Below are 24392 nucleotides of genomic sequence, written 5' to 3' on the forward strand. Positions count from 1 at the left end.
TACTAAGATGCGCAAACTGCCATGGATATGTATACCTGATTATGTCTTCGATAATTCTGATTGGAGATGCGTTATTTCATGTCCTTCGACAGACACCGTTGAGAGAATCTCACTGGACAGTCTATATCCAAGCCAGGTACAGACTAGACCGTCTGTCCATCAGATTCCAGCACGGCGTTGTGATCCTTCGTCAAAACAAACGAGTGCGTCTATATGGCTAGCAGCTTTGCTTCATGTAAGAACTTATCGTTCTCTGTAGGTCTGACTATGTACAGACATCTAGCCGCATATGAACCACCAATGATGACCAGTAGCCAAAATAGCCGATGAGAAACGGGATTTATGGGAAGAGTAGTGCCTGCTCCTGTATTGGCTGAGAGCCAATAGCTTCATGCCAATGCCTATAACTTCTCACCTTGGAGATGAGAATGTGGCTAGCTGGACTGTATACTCCAAGGTCATGCTTTCGAAGATGGAGACACCCATCGCAAGCAGCGTCGCAGCGCATAGCCGAATTCATGCCCAACGAAGACATCAGACTTGCTATCGTGAGATCCGAGTGCTCAAGGACAGCTGAAATGTGATTCATCGTGCAGATGGAAGTTCGTAGCGAAGTTTCCACTCGACATCCAGGTCCGAGACAGGCGTGCCTCGAGGTGTTTACTCGAAGTGACTCTACCAGTCGCGAATTCGCATCGCTCAAAGCATCTGGACAGAAGTCGGAGCTGAATGTCAAATCTTAGTCTCCTCTCAGTCTCAAAACCTATATAAGGAAGGCAGATTCTCCTCCATTCCTTCTTCCCAGCATCATCACCAACAGAGCTCGCAAAGCAAGCAACAGTACACAAGAATAACCTCTGACTCTACTCTTTTCAATCCAAGAAATCAAATTTTTGCAATGTCTACCGTTGTGACCACTGCTCCTCCTGTGCAGACCATGTCTCTCCAGGCAGTTTCGCACTCGGGCTCTTCGGACGAGGAGCTCTTGCAGCTTTTTCGCCGAGTGACCATCAGCAGTTCTGATGGCCACGATGTGTCTGAGATACAAATCAAGAAGGCCTTCCAGCAGGAGATCAGCCGGCCCCTGGGTCGACAGATGCTGGAGGCATCCTTGGCGCATGCGAATGGCTGCTCTTGCTATCACTGGAACTACCATGACCGGATCAGCGGCAAAGTCAACATCTCTCGGGTTGACTTGACTTTTGACCTGACTTCAAAGAGCATGGGACAGGCCGTGAAGGGTGAAGCTGCTGGATTCTACAGGCCCAACAGTGCTTTTATCAAGTAAGTCTTGCCCTTTCTTCATACAAATCATCACATTCTAATAGCCAGCAGTGCAACCGTCTACTATGACGACCAACAATATCTCCAGGGCAACCAGAGCGTCCAGATCTACATGGATGGAAGCGTATGCACTCCCATTTCCATTTTTCAGGACAATAGTAAGGCATGCTGCTAACCCGCAATCCAGAAATTCATCATCGACTTCTTCACCACCGACCAGTCGGACAAGCCAGTCGCGCGTATCGTCCAGAACGCCTCATCCTTCACCTTCCAGGGCACTGACACTGGTGACGCTACCTGGGGTACTAGCTAGTGACTGAGTCGATGGCCGCTGGAAGAAGCCCTTTGGGGTTCCCTGATGACAATACTCATCTATGGCAATCAATTTGGAGATGACGGGGTGATGCGGATCACGATGGAGATGATGACGATGATTATGTCTCGGGCTTTGTCTTGTTATTTGTTGCTTTTCAGTCGATCCTTACTTATCAGTTTTGTTTAGTCTTGCTTGCTAGGAAGAATAAGAATTGATCCGCATAGAACTGTGTTGCACCGTAAAACCGAGGAAACCTTCACCGTAGCAAAGCACTTCATTAGACACTACACCCGCTGCGTGGGCCCCTTCCTGATCTTCCTGGATTCGAAGGTCTAGAATGACACCAAGGGATCTCTGACATTTTGCTGTTTGGACAGAGAGGCTCATAATTTTCAGTAACGAAATAATGTATTGATCAAATAAGATACTTGACTACGTATTCATAGAAACATCTGAACTCGTCCATCATCCATTGATGAAATAGGGAAATCCTTTACCTCTAAACCAACCCACCCACCTCATATACAGTCCTTTCTATACATTTCTTTTCAACTTCCCCATCAAGTCATACAAGAACTTTTATGTCACCCAAGAAAGGAAAAAAAGGTCATAACCTCATACAATGTGCCACACAAATTAAGCAACCCACGTAACCCCAAAGCGAAAACCCATGTAGCAAAGCACGCTAGACAGTGACAAACTTATATGTATAAACTTAAGAGGAACCACCACGACCACCAACGTTCGACAAGGCCTTCTTCTGGTCCTCGCTCAGCTGGGTCGTAGGCAGAGGCCGAGCTGCGGTCGAAGCGGCAGACGGGGGAGGAAGGAATCCAGTTTGAACGAGGTAAGAGGCGTACAGACCGACTAGCTCCTCGGTGACACCGGCGCCGGCGGAGGCGTCGATGCCGGACCAGGCGGCGTCGGCACGGAGAGAGGCGGCGGCGTTGACGTCGTCCAGTTCGGGGGCCTTGGTATTGGAGGGGAGGTCGGAGGTAACGAAGTGGTAGAGGGGCATACTGGGACGGGATGTTAGTATCGTGATGGGGTATAACGTGGGATTATTGGGGTAGGGTTAAAGCTTACAGTGCGTGCTGAGACTCGGGGTCGTCGTGCTGTCCGTCATTGACGTACTGTTCCAGGGACTTGGACCAGGGGACGTAGTCAACCTGCGGGACGTCGTATCCGTACAGTTGGAGAGCACCCAAGAACTGGTTGAAGCGGAGACGCGGGTGTCCAGTGACCTGGGCGACGCCGATGGGAGTGCAGGGAGGCTGGAATGCGGCAGCGATGACCACACGGGCAACGTGGTCCACAGGAACCATGTTGACGGTGTTGTTAATGTTGGGGCGGGAAGACAGCTGGATGCATCCCTTGATCATACGGATGAGGAAGTCATCGGTGTTGGTAGCTAGAGTTTACATGTTAGCATGATCTGGGTATCAATATGTTAGAGGTTCGCTTACTTCCGGTCTTGGAGTCACCAAGAACGTAACCAGGACGAACGACGGTTCCCTTCAGGCCCCTGCGACCTGCCTCACGGACCAGGTACTCTCCAGCCCACTTGCTCTGGCCGTATCCGGTTCCAAGCCCGACGGCACTGCCCTCGAGATCGTCCTCCTCGCTGATACCCGCTCCACCGGCTGCAACGATGCGCTCGGATTCAGAGACATAGTGGTCGCTGTCGAGAACACTGGTGGAACTGACAAAAGAGAACTGCTTGGGCTTTCCACTAGCGCAAAGCTTCAGCGCATCGATGGTGCCCTGGACATTGGCTGGCTTAAGGGTAGAATAAGGGTAGACCCAGTGGACAAGAGCGCCGTTGTGAATAACGGCATCCACACGCTTGGTCAAGTCGTCCCAGAGAGCATCCGAGAACCCGAAGCGTGGCTCACCCAGGTTACCGCAAACACACTGCAGTCTGCTGGTCCAGGCCTCATCCCAGAAGCCGTAGGCGCGGCAGGTGGAGCGGATACGTTCAAGCGCCTGCTCATCGGTCTTACCACGAACCAGGGTCACAACCTTGGCCATGGGTGACTTGCGAGTGAGAAGGTCACGAAGGATGTGCGCACCCAAGAAGCCAGTGGCACCAGTCAGGAAGATGGTTGGCTCACTGGACAGGAGAGGCTCGGTACGCGTGGGGAAAGAGGCGGGCAAGGAAGTCTCTGCCAGCTTCCGGGCATCCTTCGAGTACTCATCATCAAGCTCGTCAGGAGTAGCCGAGGCATCTGCCTTAGCAGCGGTCTTGTCATCATTGCTGGCGAAAGACTCGAAGTTCTGCAGACGGTCAATCTCGGCGGCGAATCCCCTGAGGGTTGGGCTACGGAAGATGGCGTTCATGCTAACGTCAATTCCGCGCCACTTGCGGCGAATGTCGAAGAACATCTGCTGGGCAAGGATACTGTGCCCTCCAAGGTCGAAGAAGGAGTCATCAGGACCGATCATGCGAGCAGTAAGGTTGGGGATGCGTGAGGCCCAGATTGAAGCCAGCGCCTGCTCGGTTTCAGATAGAGCCTGGACCACAGATGACTTGCGACGAGGAGCTGCGGCACTAAGCTCTGCAGTATCGGGGAAGGGCAACGCAGGCTTGTCGATCTTGCCGTTAGGGTTGAGAGGCATGCGCTTGAGGGGGATGAACACCGTCGGCACGGCGTAGGAGGCGAGCTTGGTCCGCAGCAAGTCACGAATGTCGTCACGAAGAGGACGGAACCGTCTAAGCATGCCGACCATTCCTTCAGCAGAGTCATCATCCTCGAGACCCTTCTCTTGCAGCCAAGCAGCCCACTTGCTCATGTCCGGCACGAAATAACTGACCAGAGTCCGCTCCTCAAACTTGTCACGACGCACCAGGGTGACGTTCTCTCTCACCAGGGGATGGCGAGACAGATGGGTATCGATCTCACCAAGCTCGATACGGAACCCACGGATCTTGACCTGATCATCTGCACGTCCGGAACACTCGACATCTCCCGAAGGAGTGTACCGGCCAAGGTCACCACTGCGGTACAAGCGATCTCTAGGACCTTGGTAGAACTGCCTCCAGGGCTCGTTCGCGCTGTCTGCCTTGGCCTGGTCTTTCTGAACCCAGGTCTGGTTATCAACAAACCAGTTGTTGAGGAACTTCTTTTGGTTCAATTCAGGCGAACCCAGGTAGCCTTCGGCAAGACCACCGGCACGGACGTAGATTTCGCCAACTTCACCGATGGCGCAAATGCGGCTGGGCTCGAAGCGGTTGACAACCAGCATTTGAACGTCAAGCATTCCCCGACCTGCCGGAATGACGTCCTTCATAGTATCCAGGTAGCCCTCGTCGCTCGAGTAGCTCGGGATTTCGAAGTAACTGACCGCACGCTGTGTCTCAGTCGTTCCGTACATGTTAACGATGTTGACATTGGGAGCCAAGCCCTGCAGAGAGCGGCAGTCTCTCTTAATCAGGATATCACCGACGAAGAAGGCATGGTGAAGCGAGGGGAACTGTGCCGAAGCACCGCCGACGAGAATCTGACCCATGGCAGGGGTAAGGTGAGTGACAGTAGCTCCATACTCGCGCATCCACTCGGCAAGCTTTTCGTTCTGAATATCCTCCCGGGCAGGAACCAGCAGCTGAGCTCCCAGGAAAAGAGGGGTGAAAATATCTCTTTGGATCGGGTCGTGAGCGATACCGCTGAGCATAGTAAACCGATCGTTGGGCGTAAGCTTGAAAGTCTCGGACATCCATGGGAAGTAGTATGCGAGAGAAAAGTGACGACCCTTGACACCCTTGGGCCTGCCCTCCGAGCCAGAAGTGAAGGACAAAGTCGGGGTGGAGTCTGGACCGACAACGACGCCAACAGACTTGGCTTTCAGAGGAACTTGGTTGGCCAAGACATCCTGGCCGTTGATCGATCCTCCGACGAGGGAGCCGTCGTCGCGAAGGGCCAGGGCAGGGACTTCCGTGCGCAGCTCCAGGTTCTCGTTAATGAATGAGCGGACCACATCGGAGAGCTCGCCGGCATCCTTTGTGGCCTTCTCAATGTTGATCAGTGCCCGAGGGCGAGCCACATCCAGATAGATGCACTGTCTTTCCGGGGGGTAGGCTGGATCGATGACGGAGAAGGTCGCGCCAGCCTTCAGGATACCCATAACGGCCACCACCAGGTCGACACCACGGTAAGCGTACACCATGACGACCTCTCCTCTCTCCACGCCCGATTGGACCAGATGATGACCCAAGATATTCGAAGCCTCATTGATTTGCTTGTACGTGAACTCCCGGTGAGGAGACCGCTCGGACTTGGTCTCCACTACACAGAGTCTCTCGGGGTGCTTCTCAGCGTTAGCGGCGAAGATATCGTGGATAGCACCGCGGAAATTGGACCAGTTCAGATCGGAGGTCGGGTCCGGAAGAAGGGCCAATTGATCTTCAGTCATGAAGTCAATGCGGCCAATTGCTTGTTCCGGGTTGCTGGTCGCATTTTCAACCAAACGGGCAAGCTGCTTGAGGATGGTGGAAATTCTCGAGCTAGAGAAGAGTCTTTGGTTGTAGTAAGCTCCCAATTCCGCCTGGTTTGTGGAGCCATCCGATGCACTGATCGGGGCAATGTTGACAACCAGATCTGTTGTCTCGAAAGTGTTGGCAGGGTAATCCTGAGAGGCAGCAGGGGCATCGTAGGCAGCAAAGCGGAAGAGGACGGGGGAGCGTTCAGACTGGGACTTTTCTTGGATATAGGATCGTAGACTGCCCAGAGGTACGATCTCGGCCGAGCCTTGCTCGAATGCCTGAACAAAGGTTAGATGAGCGACTATGATAACATACGCTACCTTAATTTTTTTTTTTTTTCCTAGTCATACCTTCTGGACCTTGGCATACAGCTGTAGGAAGGTTTCAGATGCCTCAATTGGGACCCTCAGGACGAAAGGACGACCATCGTCGCTGGAGCTGGTTCCGACGGCAATATCCTCGTCACCGGTGAGCCGTGCAACGAGCACGATGAACGCTGTCAGGAAGACAGTAAATCCGGACGAAGAGCCTGAGATCTTCTGCAAGTCCGATTGCGTCTCCTTGGACAGCTGAATGGACTCGAAGGCTTCAATTGCCCTCTTGGGAAGCTCCTGCTTCTGGTTGTCGGGATAGTCTCGGGTGAGGGGAGACACTGTGAGGTTTTGGAGTCTCTGAGCCCATCGCTCGAGGCGCTCCTGCAAGGAGACTGATTCGACAGCCATTGTTACAGTTGCGATGCCCTTGTAAGTGGGGGGAGATGAGGGACGTCAACTGCACTTGGCGGAATATGAAAGGTCAGTAGGGAATTAATGAATTAGTTGGAATTAAAGATGGGAAGAGCAGCGATCAGCGATGAGTCAAGAGGGGCACGCGAGAAAAAGTGCCGATGTCGGCTGCAGCCCACCAGACAGTACTAGCCTGAGGTTTCCTTTTCCTCCCCACAATTTGGGAGGATCATTTCGATGGCGGTGATCTCACCGCCTCTGGGGTACATCCAGCAGAATCCCGAAATCTCTCCGGCTGTAATAATACACTGACCGCTTTCTCCATTTGCACCGCCACATGCGGCGGTGGCTTACCACACATCCTGTACAAACAACTGGGACTCTTTATCCACTTGGATGGAGACACCGTCGTATCGCTGACTTACCCGCTTGGGTCTAGGCTTCTGAACCCCTTCCAGGCACTTCCGCATTGGGTTGTTCAGGAACAAAGTGCAACGCTGCCTCACAGTCTATGCTTCCAATCCTGCTGAGGTGCTTTGGATTGTCACTTCGTACTCTCGCTTGCCATGGGTTAATAGACGTGTCTCTGACGTCTCTTTCACACCTCGCTTTTCTTCCCGTTATCATATTACTCCCTCGTTCAACAACCTTCGCTCCTTCAGTTCCATCCCCTAACCCCCTTAAGGACTTTGACCGTAATACCTAGTTTATTACTTACCGTTCGTTTCCCACCCGCATCGGGACAGGCAGAAGCCTCACAGAAGAACATCCGGTCACTTTCTCACTTTTGACTTGGACGGACGGAACTTCCACTCGGCAGATTTCCCCTGATTGATTCAGGCCTGATCCAGGCCGTGCATCCTAGATCAAAATGATCCCTCATCGGAGCACGGCTCTCATTACCATCATCGTCTTTGTTGCCCTTGTCTTGGTCATCTTCTCTTCCTCCCCGACGACCGACCCTTCGACTGGTGAGGAAGTCTCCGGCCCGGCCAAATATGTCCCTCACCCGAAACTTCCTTCGTTAAATAACCTGCATCTGCCATCGTTTCACCCGACAGTGCATACACCTCCGGAACCGCAACCTAATAGCACCAGCGGCGAGTCCAAGTGGTTCAGCGATTGGTCGTGGATCAACCCTTTCTCGTCATCGATCACCCTCGATGAGAACCGTTCCGTCCTCCCCCCTCTCAGAAATCGCCCATTCATCTACACGTACTACGAGCCCAACAAAGGAAACGATCGGGAGGAGGATAATGCGGACGCGCAGCTGCTTCTCGCCTGGCGCAGAGCTTGGTTTGCGCAAGGATTCCGCCCCGTCATTCTTGGCCCTGGTGAAGCCATGAACAACCAGCTTTACGAGCTTGTTCAGCCCTTGAATCTTAAGCCGGAGCTTGAAAGTGAGCTGTTCAGGTGGCTAGCTTGGGGCCATATGGGTGATGGTATGCTTGCGGATTGGCACTGCTTTCCCATGGCCCGGTACGATAACGCTCTTCTCACTTATCTGCGTCGAGGCACCGATCCTGCCCTTATCACCCGCTTCGATGGCTTTGGGAATGCTCTATTTGCTGGCGAGAAATCACGTATCAATGATGCAATCAAGGAGGCTATGAACAAGGTGGATGACAAGTCCACCTCTTTGATAGATTTGCTTCCAGCCGAATTCTTCAAGGTGGAAGAGCCTAACGCTCTGGCTCTTTACGACTCGACTGCCATTACCAGTCACTACCCTACAGTTGCCGAAAAAATTGTCTCTTCGCCTACCGCTGGACGACTGGCCTTGGCTGAATTGATCAATGCCCACCTGCACAACACTTTCCAGAACTCCTTCCCTGCAGGCGTTGCTGTATTGAAACCATTCCCTGAGCATACTACGGCTCTGGTGGAACCGGCCCTACGGCTTGCCAAAGCCCTGGTTCAATGTCCTGGTTCTCCCGTTCCCCGCTCGTGCCCTCCGAACTTGCCGAAATGTCACCCCTGCGATGCTGAAAAGCCCATGCAGGTTAGCCAGCCAGCGACGTACAGGAATACGACCCAGGTCTTCACGATCGGGACTCTGCCTCATCCTTTTACGCTCATCAGTCTGCAGCAGGATTCTACCGAGGTTACAACGCGGCACATTCGCCGCGAGACAGACCGTGATGTATGGTTGGCTGAAGTGACCAAAGAGCACCTTGGCACGGATATCGGTGGTTCTGCGAGAGCTGTTGTTTTTAAGAGAGCTGTTGCCGATGACGCCGTCGTAGGCACCTCCCTGTGGATGACTGTTGAGTCACTACCCCCTCAGGCCGGACAGTCCCTGCCTTCCGAGCTCTTAGACGAGTTTGAGTGGCAGTTTGGATTCAAGATCCCGCGTGATGGCAAGGTTGATGCAAAGAATGAAGAAGAGAAGAAGGAATCCATCCAACAGGCCAACCCGAGTGAGCAGGGTGTCGAGAAGGAGTATGGTATCCTGAAACAGGCACGGGAATTTCTGAAGGGCAAAGGTACCAACCGAATTGGTATCACCGATGTGGCAGAGGCTTGGAACTTGGCGGACACGGAAGTCTGGCGATTCGTGAGAGCATACCGGTATGTACACCGACACAGGACTACAAATTCTTTCCTAGCGTTCCCGTCTTTCTCCTTATTACGGAACCGAAAGGAAAGGATTAAAGATTGAATAACATGAGCTAACAAGTTATCGTTCACAGTGCGCGCAGCGTCGTGGAACGCAAGAAATGGGAAGAAGAAGAAAAGGACTTCATTGGAGCCAAGCCAAAAGTATAATTAGTGTCTTTCTTTTTCTCTTATACTCATAGACATGTTATTGCTAGTACTTGTTGGTGTACATTGCTTCTCTTCGCTTGAACTGTTTACTATTTATCTTGGCCCGGGTGGCTTCGGCCAAAGCATTGGGAACGGCGTTGATCGATACTCATTATTCTTTCTTGCTGTTGGTACTAGGCCCGTGATCTCTTACTATATAATTTCATGCTTTGCTGTTTCCTTATTTACTTACCAAGAGTCCAACTATTGAGACTACTAACTTCTCTTTAGAGTACTTCCTAGTACTACTAGTTTGCTCACCGGGCACCAGTGAGAGTCGCTAGATTAGTGATCAGATGACATCTGCCGTAAGTTACCGCCCATCGGACAGTGGCGATCGCCGCCGGGCGGGCCAGCGATAGCCAGCGATAACCGCAGTGGGGAGGCAACGATAAGCTTGTGCATGACTTTACATTTCCTTGGTTAGCTCATGCCGGGGAGGGACTTCCCCCCTTTCTTCATCATCTTGCCACCATAAGTTTTATTGTATATCCTTCTATGTTCTGAAATACTTCGGCTTTGAATACCTTCATGGATCCTATCCTAATACAACTCTGAACCAACTTGATTATTTCTTACACCGGCCGGTCTTGGCGTCCGCTCATCTCGGCGGGGAAATCGACTTTCCGCATTTGAGTTCCAGGAAACAAGATGGCCCCAGGCATTTTAGAATCACCAAAGCCAACGGTGGCTGCCAGTAAGGCTGTCACCTTGGCTCAGCTCACGGAGGACTGGGATGACACTATTCGCTTCTATCTCAACGGCACAAAAGTAGTCCTCGACTCGATCAATCCGGAAGTCACGCTATTGGAGTATCTGCGGGGTATCGGTCTGACAGGCACGAAGCTGGGCTGTGCGGAAGGTGGCTGTGGTGCTTGCACAGTGGTATGTATCCAGGTCATTTCATCAGCATTTAGATTCATGTTGACGTGAACCAGGTTGTATCGCATTTCAATACGACGACAAAGAAGCTTTATCATGCTTCAGTCAACGCTTGCCTCGCACCCTTAATCAGTGTAGACGGGAAACATGTTATAACGGTGGAAGGTATCGGCGATGTGAAGAATCCCCATGCTGTCCAACAGCGACTTGCGGTTGGTAATGGAAGCCAGTGCGGTTTCTGTACGCCAGGAATTGTCATGGTATGCTCTTCGAAGTATGGTGAATGGCGGGACTAAGCTGACAGATCTACAGAGCCTCTATGCCCTCCTACGCAATAACTCTGCGCCGACCGAACACGACGCTGAAGAAGCATTTGACGGGAATCTTTGTCGTTGCACCGGGTACAGGCCCATATTGGATGCTGCCCAGAGCTTCACAGCTCCCAAGGGCTGCGGGAAATCCCTGGCCAACGGAGGAACAGGTTGTTGCATGGATAAACAGAACGGCGCTGGGGGTTGCTGCAAGCAGTCATCGGCAGACACAACAGATGGAGATGGTCCGAAATTCACGCCGCCAGAGTTCATAGAGTACACTCCGGGCACGGAGCTGATTTTCCCGCCTCAGCTCCACAAGCACGAATTCCGCCCTTTGGTCCTTGGTAACAAGAAAAAGAAGTGGTACCGTCCGGTCACTCTCGAACAATTATTGGAGATCAAGGCTGTACATCCTGATGCTAAGATCATTGGAGGGAGCACGGAGACACAGATTGAGGTCAAATTCAAGGCTATGAGGTACAGCGCCTCTGTCTACGTCGGTGATATTCCGGAACTCCGTCAGTATTCGCTCAAGGATGACCATTTGGAGATTGGGGCCAATGTCTCCTTGACCGATCTCGAATCAATCTGTGATGAAGCCCTCGAACGCTATGGGCCTTTGCGAGGCCAGCCATTTAACGCCATCAAGAAGCAACTCCGCTATTTTGCTGGAAGACAAATTCGCAACGTCGCGTCACCAGCAGGAAATCTGGCTACAGCATCTCCAATCTCTGACCTAAATCCAGTCTTTGTGGCTACCAACACTGTCCTTGTAGCCATGTCGTTGGGTGAAGTTATCGAAATCCCTATGAGCCAGTTCTTCAAGGGCTATCGATCCACTGCGCTCCCGCCTGACGCTATTATCGCTTGTTTACGGATCCCGGTTGCGTCCGAGAAGGGGGAATATCTGCGTGCCTACAAGCAGTCAAAGAGAAAGGATGATGACATCGCGATCGTGAACGCAGCTTTGCGGGTCTCACTTTCTCCTTCCCACGATGTGCAGAGCGTAAACTTGGTCTTTGGAGGGCTGGCCCCAATGACCGTGTCCGCACGCAATGCAGAGGCCTATTTGGCTGGCAAGAAGTTCACCAACCCTGCTACCCTTGAGGGTACCATGGGTGCCTTAGAGCAGGACTTTGACTTGAAGTTTGGTGTCCCTGGAGGAATGGCGACTTACAGAAAGTCTCTCGCCTTGGGATTCTTCTACCGGTTCTACCACGATGTACTGTCCTCCATCCAGGTCACGGACGCAGATGTTGATGAAGATGTCATTGCCGAGATTGAAAGAGCCATTTCCTCTGGAGAGAAAGATCACGAGGCTTCTGCAGCATATCAACAGAAGATTCTCGGAAAGGCTAGTCCTCATGTTTCTGCACTGAAGCAAGCTACTGGAGAAGCACAGTACACCGATGACATGCCGATGATGAAAAACGAGCTTTACGGCTGCATGGTTCTTTCGACCAAGGCGCATGCTCGGATACTTAGCGTGGATACTTCGGCCGCTCTCGATATTCCTGGCGTTGCTCATTATGTGGATCATACCGATCTCCCTAACCCCAAGGCCAATTGGTGGGGAGCTCCGAACTGCGATGAAGTTTTCTTCGCGGTCGATGAAGTCACAACTGCTGGCCAACCCATTGGTATGATTCTCGCAACATCGGCCAAGATTGCGGAGGAGGGTGCAAGAGCGGTCAAGGTAGAATATGAGGAGCTGCCGGCAATCTTGAGTATGGAAGAAGCCATTGAGGCCGAGTCGTTCTTTGAACACTCCCGCTTTATCAAGTGTGGGGACCCAGAGAGTGCCTTCAAAGAAGCAGACTATGTCTTTACCGGACAGTCAAGAATGGGTGGTCAGGAACACTTTTACCTGGAAACTCAGGCTTGTGTTGCTATCCCCAAGCTTGAGGATGGAGAGATGGAGATCTGGAGTGGGACACAAAACCCAACGGAAACGTGAGTCATGACATCTACCCCAAGAAAGGCTATACTGATTCTTTCTAGGCAAACTTACGTTGCACAAGTAACTGGTGTAGCTGCCAACAAGATTGTGTCTCGGGTAAAGCGCCTTGGAGGCGGCTTTGGTGGCAAAGAGACGCGTTCGGTCCAGCTGGCTGGTATTTGTGCTACAGCTGCTGCGAAGGCGAAGCTACCCGTGCGGTGCATGCTCAATCGCGATGAGGATATTGCTACTTCGGGCCAGCGCCATCCATTCTTCTGCCGCTGGAAGGTGGGAGTGACAAAAGAAGGTAAACTGCTTGCATTTGATGCGGATATATACGCCAACGGTGGCCACACCCAAGATCTGTCTGGTGCAGTAGTTGAAAGAGCGCTTTCACACATTGATGGAGTTTACAACATACCGAACATGCACGTCCGTGGTCGTATCTGCAAGACGAACACCGTTTCAAACACCGCGTTCCGTGGCTTCGGCGGCCCTCAGGGCATGTTCTTCGCCGAGTGCATGGTATCGGAGGTTGCGGATCATCTTCAGATACCGGTCGAACAACTCCGCTGGCAGAACATGTACAAGCCTGGAGACAAGACCCACTACAACCAGGAGCTTAAGGACTGGCATGTGCCGTTGATGTATAAGCAGGTTATGGATGAGAGCTCGTACGAGGAGCGACGGAAGGCCGTGGAGGAATATAATAAGAAGCACAAGTGGTCCAAGCGCGGAATGGCTCTCATTCCTACCAAGTTTGGTATCTCTTTCACAGCCCTATTTCTGAACCAGGCTGGCGCACTGGTGCATATTTATCACGACGGAAGTGTTCTTGTGGCTCACGGTGGAGTGGAGATGGGCCAAGGACTACACACCAAGATGACTATGATCGCTGCCGAAGCTTTAGGTGTTCCCCAATCCAACGTCTTCATCTCGGAGACTGCCACGAATACTGTGGCCAACACATCATCCACGGCTGCGTCGGCCAGTTCTGATCTCAATGGCTACGCCATCTACAACGCTTGTGAGCAGCTGAATGAACGTCTTAAGCCGTACCGGGAGAAAATGCCGGGAGCCACTATGAAAGACCTCGCTCACGCAGCCTACTTTGACCGGGTCAACCTCTCCGCGCAGGGATACTACCGTACCCCGGACATTGGCTACGTGTGGGGCGAAAACAAGGGCCAGATGTTTTTCTACTTCACACAGGGTGTAACGGCCGCCGAAGTACAGATTGACACTCTCACAGGCGACTGGACTCCTTTGCGTGCTGACATCAAGATGGATGTTGGTCGTACCATCAACCCATCGATCGACTACGGACAGATCGAAGGCGCTTTCATCCAAGGCCAGGGTCTTTTCACCACCGAAGAGAGTCTATGGCACCGGGCGTCGGGACAGATCTTCACCAAGGGCCCCGGAAACTACAAGATCCCTGGATTCCGAGATATCCCTCAGATCTTCAACGTCAGTCTACTGAAGGACGTGGAGTGGGAGAACCTGCGGACTATCCAGCGATCCCGTGGTGTTGGCGAACCGCCGCTGTTCATGGGCAGCGCTGTCTTCTTTGCTATCCGCGATGCGCTCAAGGCGGCGCGCCAGCAATGGAACGTCAAGGAAGTATTGCGGCTAGAGAGTCCAGCGACTCCGGAGCGGATCCGGGTCAGCTGTGCTGATCCGATTATTGAACGGGCACGCGTGGTGCCGAAGGAGGGCGAGAAGAGTTTCTTTGTAGCGATATAAGCAGCATGATACGATACCATTATCAGTTAGTTCACTGAATATAACGACCGACCAGTTACATGTAATTCTCGTTTCATCTTATCTTGATCTCATATTTTTTTTTTTCTTGGGGGGTGGATAAACATGAGTAGTACTTCCCACAGAACAGGTCACTCACTATATACTATTATATAGTATATCAAGTCATCATGTTCTCTCCTGTCCTAGACTTGGGTTATAGTATATTCATGTCCATTAATGCAAAGTCATACACTTATTCTGCATGCGAATAAGCATTGAACCGTGCAGAGTCTATCTTTGCTTATAGCCTAGAGTCTTCCTTGTAGCATTCAATGTGTGCAGATGGCTGGGTCTAATTCTTCCCGCTCGGCAACATCAAGCCATGCGACTTGCATAAACCGACTCTAATGTATATTGCTTTCATCTTGAGCTGTCGTACATGGAGGGAGAGTCATGTATGCTATATGTTTAACTTATATGGATGTATTCTTCTTCACGGTGGTGCTTCGTGGAGATGGTTTTGGTCTTGGGATGGAGATAGTTATATTATTTCAAGTTACTGGTTGGAGGTTAGAGCAACTACCAGATACTAGTATGCAATTGGGAAGAGAGGCTACTTGTTGACAGGTTGGCTGACTGTAGCATGATGCTAGTGGTATCCATGATGGACTTGTAGTAATCACTATATCATTCTGAAAATTATTAGCCTAGCAAATACATTTCCGCCGCAAATGAAATAGAGAAACAATCGATCCATGAATACTTTGGCCTTTGGCGGAGTATCACGGGAACTAATGAGTTCAACTAGAGACTCTGGCGTCTTCAGACCTTTGGCATCTCTCTACCTCTTTATGCCACTCCAAAATATATTCACTGGTTGAAACACCGCCTTTTCTCTCTTCCTTGGTTGGAATATGTTGGTTATTGTCATTCCAGTGATCATCCTCTTCACCAACTTTAATAGACGTGTCAGAATCAATCAATGGGCCCGAAACCCATGGATGTGCTTGCAAGCAACGAACGGTTTCAGGACTCATGGTTCCATCATCAAGCGAAATGCCGCCATCGTATTCTCGATGCCAATTGAACATTCGTCTTGTTGCAGAACATGAAATTTCGTCCACGGCCTCTCTTAACTTGATTGGGAATCTTCAAACACATCAGCAAGTGCATTGGCGCCGAGAAGTTATCATACTTACTCTTCGTCAAAGTTGTAGTCAGCAACATCCTTCTCCATTCGAGCTTCTACAAGTTCAAGTACATATTGTGCGGTCGCCGGTTTCTTCGCCCCAGATTTAGTTGTCCAGTACATTTGCCACGACCTAGTCATATGTCCATGTGCCATGTGTGTTTCAACCTCACGGCTGACGTTGTTCAAGATCGTTTCACCGAATGGAGGAGCAGGTGTCTCTGGGACGGGTATACTAGGTTGGCAGAAGTAAGCGATTTGGAACTCTCGGGCACGAAGTAATTTTGCTTCTGGCTCTGCTGGTTCGTCGGACCGATATGCCACCTGGAGGAATGACTGCATTGTGCCCGTCCAGAGGGCGGCAGGCAGGCAAATAGGTGGCAAACAATCGAGGACTTCATACGAAAGAGTATCTGGATCCATGCATATCTCAGCAGCCCACAACGGGCTCAAACGTGGCCTCCGGTTGGTGATTGCATGTAACGCTCGCTGAGGGTCAAACTTATCTGCAGAGGAAAGCGCCTCTCTTGTACCGGAAAAGAAGGCTCCCAGAAGATCACAAGGAACAGACGAATCAAAGAAAGCGCTACGGATCAATGATTCAATAGCAGCTCTCGTGGAACTGAGATACATGGCCTTGTCAAGACAACCCCAGAGCTTGTAAAGGGCATGACTTCTAGCAGAGCGAGTGGAAGCTGGGGTCATGGGGGTTTTGGGGATAGAAGTCGGCGGACTCAGCCATGGCCGTTCATTTCGTGATAGGAGCATCAGAACCGAAGCCAGTCCAGTAAGAAGCTCAGCCTCAAGACCTTCTGAAATGCAGGATCCCAGGAGCATCTCAAAGGCCGACAATGAGGCAGACGATCGAGCCCAACTGCCAGTGTCATACACAGCGTGTTAGCCGAATCCGACGATCCAAGACGGAAGCCTACCGTACCACTTCTGAAGCTTCAGGTTCCTGCTACTTTCTATTAACATCCATGGTGAATAATGTGTACCCTTCGCGATCTTTACGCTAGCCTGCCAGCGACCTTGGGTAACTAACTTCCAGAAGCTATCGGCGATCTGCAAACCTCTCTCATGCTGAATGGAAGCGTTCCATCCAGCCTCTTGTAGGATCTCGACCCATCGACACGAAAGGATGTACGACCAAGCCAATATAATACTAGTTAGATGGCCACGTTTTAGGGGTGCTGAGGTGAGAGAGATCTCTTGCTGTTGCATTGCGGTTATCTCGTAAGACTTAGGTACTGGGACCCCGAGGCATTGAACAACATCAAACCATTTATAGTGCTGCGTACAATCCATATCTTCTGTGGTTCGCATGCGGAGGGATGGCTGCACAGTCAAACGTGTGCCTGACGTTCCGAAAACTTCAACGTTTTTGGGCGGATGATAGAGAAAACGGGGAACATTTTCGAGCATCCTCACAAAGGCCCGGGTAATACGGGTAATGAGAAGGCCATCGTCTGGCCGTGGGGACGATGCTGCATGGGCCCAAAGCTGATAGCTGGCTCGACAGCAGGCCAGGAACTCTGAAGTTGGTGGACAGATCCCATCGCCAGGGAACCACGTCTTTTCGGTGTCGCTTTCGCCACATTGGTGATCTGAGTCTTCTGGATTGCTCGACCAACCCTGAATCTTGCAAGAGCGGTGGGCGTCCTCCTGGCTCATCATGAACCAAGTGTCACCTAACTGTTATTCGGTATACAAAAGGCCGTAGTTTGGTAGACGGTGGGGCGCAGGCATTAGTAGCGGCCATTTGGTGCAAATCGAAAACCTTATTTCTAAGTTCCTTCAGGGAGAAGGTAAACAACTCCCGTGCCTGGTCTGGTATACAGCGCATGGACTGACCTGAGATGATTCTAGATATTGTACGGGCTGGATTAAAGAGTGTATTGAGTTAGAATTATGGTCTATGGGTATATGGTAGATGCTCAAGGAAAGTGCGAGGGAGTCCTAGCTGGCTAAGAAACAAAAAGTTGGTAGGACGGCGAGTTCGAATCACATGAATAGGCCAGCAGATCAATACTTCTCCATTCCATACTCCACGTAGCTGCTCCCGCGTAGATCCGACACCCCGTCCACTCGAAGAGCATTGCGCTGGCCTGCGAACCCGACTTTCTCGTCCGGATACTCCAATTCGCTGCTCACCACGGCGGCAGAACTTCCCTGGCTGGTCGCAACTTCATATCGGGGTGCCGGCTGCGAGCGCGCAGCAGTCTCATCGGCGTCACGGTGACTCGGAAGAGAAGTTAGGGGCACGTCGATGAAACCATGCGAGTCCGGTCCAGAGCCTGGGTTCGGTCGTGAATTGGGAGGAGCAGGTCCGCCCTCACCACGGTTCTTGTCCCGGCCCCAGAAGAGTGTTAGGGCGCGGATGATGCCAAACATGGCATTTATGACCCAGACCAGAAGGATGCATGAAGCAATGATGACTTCTATTAGGAGAGCCTTCTCGAGAGCGCTGATGACCTTGTACACAACTTCGGTGATCTTGTTGGATGTCTCGTCACCGGCGTCGGCGAGGAAGCTCTCTGATGCATCGGAACTGTTGAGACTCCCTTCTGCGCCGCGCGAAAAGGTGTCGTTGGGGAGGAGGGGGAAGTCTATGTGGGCATGATCGGAAACCCAAGTAAGGCCTTTCTGGACGCTTTCAACTTTGAGGCCAATCAAGCAGTCAAAGACGTCGAGAAGAGGCTCATAGAGTAGGGTTCCACCAAAGGTGTCATTGAGGACCCCGATTGTTTTGTTGACAAAGGTATTCAGCGTGTCATTCAAAGCGCCGGTGCTGGTGTTGACCCAACCAAACACGTGATCGTTGAGCTCATCGTCAACGTTTTGGATGACTTTGTTGGCATCGTTGGCCCATTGAGCAGATGTATTTTGTAAGACACCAACAATCTCTTCGGCAAAGTCGCCTACTTCGATGGAGAGCTCCGGCACTGTCCTCTTGACGGCGCTGAGAAGGATGAACTGACAGAGGCATGAGAGAAGGCCAGCCAGTGCGAGAAGGAGGACGAATAAGGCTGCGGGGGAGGTCGCATATGCGATCACCCAGCGCACAAGAATCTGTCTGCGGCTGTTGCTGAATCGACTGGCGGCTTTGATACCTATTGCGGCCGTGTGAGGTCTGGAGACTATGTAAACGACGTCCATGGGATCATGAGCTTCCTTGCGAACAAGTTGGGAGCGCTCCTTCATCGTGTGCCAGCGCCGAATCTCCTGCCAGGCCATGGGAACGCAAGCGATAATGGCAGCGACGACCAAAATGGCGATAAATATCTTGCGGGCAGTTAGGATTATATCAGTTGCTCCGGCAAAAAATGAGTTGATCCCATCGTTTTTATCGCAAAACGTCAGTGTCTTCTTCGCAGGGACAGGGAGTGCGGAGGCATTAAAAGTGTAATTGCCTAGTGACTCGTTGACCAGTTTTTTGACTTCATCGAAGGGAAAACGAATCACATTCTCGGTGAAGTTCATGACTTCGTTGAAATTTGGAATGGAGTCGTTAATCTTCTGGAGATCCTTATCGATGGACGAAGGCAGCTGTACATTCTCCAGTTTGTCGATTTCGCTGCTGATATTCAGGGTCGGAACTGATCCTCCGAATAAACTGGCAACCCCGTTTATCTTCGATATCAGAGTATTGTAGTCGTCCTCAAACGTCTCGGTGACCTTAGCAATATCCTTCGCCACAGTCTTGACCGTGGAATTCAGAACGTCCGTTACATCTTCGATTAAGCTGAGTCCAACATCAACCACACCATGTACGACGAGCGTGAACAAGCACAGATATGTCTGGTACATCACTTTGACGAAGAAAATCACCAACTCCTCCACACCAGTCAAGGTAAGCATGAGGAGCATTTTTAGGCCATCAATTGCCGCATTGACACCATCTGCTGTGAGCTCATTGACCCCTTCCGCCAGGTAATGGGGCATAGAGACCATGGCATCGCCCATAGATTCCACGCTTGTGCATGCCGAAAGGGCCTCGCTTTTGGCTCGATTCATGTCCGTTTTTATGCTCGAGGCAGCCATCAGCACTCGGGCAAGGACTAGCAGCAGCAAAACGGTCCAGCGGTTAAGCCATACTTGGGAAAGGCGCGCCCGCAGGCCTAGGTAAGGTGTCGAGCCGTCAGGGTGTACAGGGATGACTCGACCCTGAACGCCGTTGGGATCTTGAACCCCATAGGGTGGTAGCAGTGGAAAGATGGTCCGACCAGATTTTGAAAACAACATGTCGAAAATATGCTATATGTGTAGGGAGTGATTCGGTGGAGGAATGAATGTGTAAAATCCAAATGAGTCCAGCTGTTGAGGATCGTGCAAAGAAAGGAGGTCTATCACAGAGGGTATAGAAAGTTGGTAGACGAGATGTCAAAGAAAGAAAAATCCTGACCAGCAGTAATTATTCAAATGGACCGGACGCAATTGTTGAGAAGCCGTACTGCATGACCAAACTATAGATTAAAAGAGCTGTATGGTGGGGGTAGAAACATAACACCTAAGAACAATAGATGAAAGAAGTAGAATCAATAGCAATGTCACAATAAGGAGGATATCCCCGCCTTATTATGGGCGAGAGAGTCAACAGACCGACTTCCATTGTGACCAGGTCAATAATAGCTGAGACAAAGACAGGTTGAAGACACGGCCAACGGCAGCCAGTAAGAGCGGCCAGCGTCAACAAGGATAGCAAATAATAAGGCCAAAGGCTGCAGCTGATGGGGTCGATCTGCACGATAAGTTTCATCTAGCGCAGTGTCTGTAGGTAGAGCCTATGCCGGTGAGTTCTTCAGAGTTCTGCAGGCCAGCCAAATATAGGTACCGTGTCGGCGCTTAGGATACGGCGCTGTAGCCCAATCCGCGATCCAGCAAAGTTAGACCCCACAACATTGCAAAATGCACCAGGAGAGGCGGTTAGGTAGTTTCAAACAGTGAAGCCTGATCCTAATGGCTCTTTGCTTGATGCCCTGGGGGTTGGCGGCGCTTCCCGTTGCATGTTGCTACTAGGAAGGGGAAGATCCGTCTATTATTGAACGCTTGACTGGTTCAGAGCTGCAGATTTTGACAAAAGTCGAAGCTAATCTTTTATTTTTGACTCACATCGAGGTTCTAAATATATCCTCTGATGGACGACAGAAGGAGGGCGGTTGATGAGAAGTTCCAAGTTGGGTTGGCCGTTTGGATTCTGGATGAAATAGACGGGCACGTGATGTCCAACGCCCGCCAGCAAACCAGATGAAGGCAACTGTGTTTCTGAGCTGTTTAGACATCTTGACATTGAATGATGCTGCGGGTTCTACTCTTTTGAAGATCTGGTGTGAGTGACAGCAATGAATTAACATAGACTGGCACATCTGAATCAGGAGTGTCTCATATACCCGCCATGCCTTTCCTACTAGCACTCCTATTTGCTCCTGCAATGAGACGAGTCACTACAAGAAAGCTTGCTGTAGGCAGTACTGGTTCTGAGTGGAATGATCATATGAGAGTAGAACGAGAATCACCTGCTAGATAGAGTGATGTCTGCCCAACCCAAATGTTCTCTACCTTCCTGATCTGCGCGTCTCCCTGTATACTAAATTGTGATGTCTGAGGCATTGAAAAACATTGACCATCAATAATAGAGCAGTGTATAATATATCCCGGTCGGTTCCGCTTCGTGGTGGCATAAGTATCTTATGGTTGTGGCATTCCGCAGGCTGGTCTGCAAATTCATCGCATGTCTCCAATCTGAAGACAGTTGAGTCCTACAACCTTGTGCCAAAGTACGGAGTAAGCAAATTCCCAGATGTATTGCGGCACAGAGCTCTGTTATTATTTGTTCCCTATTAGATAGGTATTTACATAAATAGCGTTAGTAGTCATTGTCAAGGCACGCACCATGGTCACGCAGAGTAGCCTGGTAGACAGAGTCTGGCTGTACACTCACAAACGGTCTCCCATTCTGCTGGCGTTGCGTCCTCCCTCACAATCTAGCCTTATCTCTAGCGAGGGACTGTAAGTCTGACATCAAAGTCCTCTGTATGCAATATGCCAGGTCTGCTAGCCAGAAGATCCAGTGAAAGAAGTAAACCATCACTTGGAGAAACACTTCTTGAATGAATTTGCACAACTCAGACCGCCTCCATAGCTTGGAAGAGCAAACAGAACCAACAGTACAGTCGAGAAGGTGAGCATATTCACTTCACCTCGCTTGTCTGGTCACGGGAACAACAGGTAAAGATACATCCCCAACACCAACATGAACACAAATATGCACCCACGAAGCTTGGATAGTGTCCGTTCAGGTGAGCCAAGCCTGAACGCATCTATCCTTTCCTCTATCCACATACACAATGCAGGAAGACATACTGACAAGTTTCCATGATGCAGGAGAAGAAGCGAAGAGTGAGAACGAAGATAGCAACACGCGGTCCGGCGCCATAAGCCTCATACGTGCGCGGACTATTTCTCGATCATCAACACCAAGGGATACCCAGGAAGGCTGTTCTAGCGAGCAAGCTGACGACAGCCAACGGGCTGTTTCGATTCCCCGGATTGTGGTGATGGAACCTCCTGGGGATTCAAAGGCCAAAAGGAATAAGATGAAGAAGAATAAGTACAAGAAGAAGAAACTCCTGCTAGGTGACTCCGGAAGCGAGACTTCTGGGAGCCAGGGCTCTGGATTGAACGGTAAGTCTACCGCGGAATCGAATACTTCGAATGATACTTCGTCTCATATGATAGAAATAGAGGACTTGTCTCACTTTGCACGGATGCCGGCCAAAGGCCTGAACTCTGACGGCTGTGCAAATAAAGAAAAGCCCATGCCAGGCAACAAGGTGTCTCAGAGATATACAGTGGACAGTGACAAGAAGCGGGATTTGATAGACTCACTAAGCAAGTTGGACATCAAAGGCAAGCAGCGGGCCTGGCAAGTGAACGCAGTCACAGGCAACGATACATTGGAGGACTTAAATACACAGCGTGGTCCCCAACCGGTGGACAAGGCGAGAAGAACTGTGCTCGCTCCTTCATATGCCACGGTTCTTTCTGGAAAACGTGCCAGTATCGAGGGTCCATCTTCTATGCCAAACAACAGTGATTCCCTCCTACCGACGACCATGGAATTCCCCAAACTCACAGACAAGACTTCCGCCGGACAGGATAGCAAGCCTGAAGCACGCTCCGGTCATGCAAAGCTCTCGCCTATTCCGGAAATATCAGGTGAATTTGCAGGTGATAACTCCAACGACATACCGCTCAGTCAAACGGACCTAGAAACCGCAGGTTCCAGTTCACTTGACAACCCAATCTCGACCCCTGTGTCCACAGTATCCACTGGCTGGAGCAGCACAGCACTGCAAATCAGCCCACAAACGACTGAGTCGTCTTCTGAACCATCCTCGTCCAAGGCAGTCAGCCATCGCCACGCCACAAGTCTTCACCACGCCCATCCCCTACCACCCACACCCCCAAGTAGCACTCATTCCCACTCCCTGTCGACAGCCAACGCTACCATAACTAACGCCCAGGGCACCCTCTCCGCCCAGAAACCAGAGGGGTTCTTTTGGCAACTTGACAGCCACGGCTTTCCCTGTGCCAAAGCCCACTGCGAGAAACGCTGCAACCTCTGGGACGGAGCAACAGTGATCTGTCCACGATGCGGGCCCTACTCCGAAGTACGGTACTGCAGTAGAGCTCACCTACTTGAGGACATCAAACCTCACTGGCTCTACTGCGGACAGATGGTATTTCAACACCCATGTCGTGAAACCTCAATCCCAAGACGAGTCCGCGCTGGACCTCCTCTCATCCCGTGCCTGCATCACTACGACATGCCGGAGCGTCATCGCCAAGCTGTGCACTTCAATATGAATGCCAGAGAAGGCGATTACTTCATCTTCACGGACTGGCTGGATTTTGTAACCGCCGGACTACCAGGTGATAAAACGGCTATACGTTGTTCGAATAGAATAATGTACGTGGTCAAATTTGATGACGCGGCAGAGAAAGATCGATTCCGTCGTGTTCTGGCGGCTTGCCTCTTTAGTGAGATCCCTACCTTCTTCCTCTTCTCATTACAGACAACTAACCAACCCCGAAATACATAGTGACCATCGAACTCCCTGATCTGACCGACTACCTTTACCGTCTAATCCGCGACAAACTGCGCCTGGCCAACGCTCCCAACCACATTGAACCCTCCCTGCGCTACCAATTCCTGCAAGAATTTAATGTGACCATCCAAGAGCGCATCACAGGCTCTCGCCACGCCTGTGAAACAGACTGGGACGGCCGAAACCGCCGTAACTGTCAGGATCCGGTGTGTCGGGCTGAGTATCGTCGGCTGCTAGGATCCGTTGGTGGAAGAGGATACAGTCGCATGATTGAGACGCTCGAGTCAACTTATTGGATTCTGAGGGCAGCCAGGACAACGCACCCTAGTGTTAAGGATGCGATGAAACGTATGATGGGGGAGGGGTATGAGGAGGTGGCGGAGGAAGATAGACGGGCCTTTAGAAGGGGGATTGGGTGGGATGGGGCGGGTTCGGGTGATATGGAGATAGAGGGGTTTAATGAGGGGGATGAGTAGTGAGTGAGTAGGGGAGGGGAGTGTGGAAGATAGGTACTGGATTTCGTTGTTTGGCCCGAGCATGATGATGGTAGGGTGGGCAGGATGTGATGCTGACATGACGCTGGTTCGTTGGGTTGTGT

The 24392-nt window shown here is 51.1% G+C and overlaps 7 protein-coding genes across 7 annotated transcripts; 4 read left to right on the forward strand and 3 right to left on the reverse strand.

The window, feature by feature from the left end:
* Positions 1-744: 744 nt before the first annotated feature.
* Positions 745-1816, forward strand: BDQ94DRAFT_8439 (uncharacterized protein). Its single transcript, XM_026776668.1, has 3 exons — positions 745-1284; positions 1336-1408; positions 1472-1816. The coding sequence occupies exons 1-3, from the start codon at positions 899-901 to the stop codon at positions 1595-1597; spliced, it is 585 nt and encodes a 194-aa protein (XP_026632780.1). The 5' UTR covers positions 745-898; the 3' UTR covers positions 1598-1816.
* Positions 1817-2009: 193 nt separating this feature from the next.
* Positions 2010-6867, reverse strand: aarA (L-aminoadipate-semialdehyde dehydrogenase). Its single transcript, XM_026772817.1, has 4 exons — positions 6431-6867; positions 3067-6358; positions 2687-3011; positions 2010-2619 (listed from the first exon to the last, which is right to left on the reverse strand). Exons 1-4 carry the CDS (start codon positions 6800-6802, stop codon positions 2316-2318), a joined length of 4293 nt encoding a protein of 1430 aa, XP_026632781.1. The 5' UTR covers positions 6803-6867; the 3' UTR covers positions 2010-2315.
* A 402-nt stretch (positions 6868-7269) lies between these two features.
* BDQ94DRAFT_133640 (uncharacterized protein) lies at positions 7270-9825 on the forward strand. The gene is made up of 2 exons (XM_026764324.1): positions 7270-9376; positions 9499-9825. The coding sequence occupies exons 1-2, from the start codon at positions 7677-7679 to the stop codon at positions 9572-9574; spliced, it is 1776 nt and encodes a 591-aa protein (XP_026632782.1). The 5' UTR covers positions 7270-7676; the 3' UTR covers positions 9575-9825.
* Positions 9826-10086: 261 nt separating this feature from the next.
* On the forward strand, positions 10087-14806 carry BDQ94DRAFT_133642 (putative xanthine dehydrogenase HxA). Its single transcript, XM_026764325.1, has 4 exons — positions 10087-10498; positions 10552-10755; positions 10808-12762; positions 12811-14806. The coding sequence occupies exons 1-4, from the start codon at positions 10265-10267 to the stop codon at positions 14492-14494; spliced, it is 4077 nt and encodes a 1358-aa protein (XP_026632783.1). The 5' UTR covers positions 10087-10264; the 3' UTR covers positions 14495-14806.
* Positions 14807-15198: 392 nt separating this feature from the next.
* BDQ94DRAFT_177091 (uncharacterized protein) lies at positions 15199-17357 on the reverse strand (the record flags this gene model as incomplete). Its single annotated transcript, XM_026772818.1, has 4 exons — positions 15199-15643; positions 15694-16520; positions 16559-16611; positions 16649-17357. 4 exons carry the CDS (start codon positions 17355-17357, stop codon positions 15295-15297), a joined length of 1938 nt encoding a protein of 645 aa, XP_026632784.1. The 3' UTR covers positions 15199-15294.
* Positions 17358-17513: 156 nt separating this feature from the next.
* Positions 17514-19928, reverse strand: prm1 (pheromone-regulated protein PRM1; the record flags this gene model as incomplete). The annotated part of the gene is made up of 1 exon (XM_026772819.1): positions 17514-19928. The coding sequence occupies one exon, from the start codon at positions 19926-19928 to the stop codon at positions 17709-17711; it is 2220 nt and encodes a 739-aa protein (XP_026632785.1). The 3' UTR covers positions 17514-17708.
* A 2008-nt stretch (positions 19929-21936) lies between these two features.
* BDQ94DRAFT_165433 (uncharacterized protein) lies at positions 21937-24270 on the forward strand (the record flags this gene model as incomplete). Its single annotated transcript, XM_026770301.1, has 4 exons — positions 21937-21982; positions 22068-22367; positions 22428-23726; positions 23789-24270. The coding sequence occupies 4 exons, from the start codon at positions 21937-21939 to the stop codon at positions 24268-24270; spliced, it is 2127 nt and encodes a 708-aa protein (XP_026632786.1).
* Between the last annotated feature and the right edge of the window lie 122 nt (positions 24271-24392).

The sequence above is a fragment of the Aspergillus welwitschiae genome, assembly GCF_003344945.1.
Source record: "Aspergillus welwitschiae strain CBS 139.54b unplaced genomic scaffold BDQ94scaffold_1, whole genome shotgun sequence".
Lineage (NCBI taxonomy): Eukaryota > Fungi > Ascomycota > Eurotiomycetes > Eurotiales > Aspergillaceae > Aspergillus > Aspergillus welwitschiae.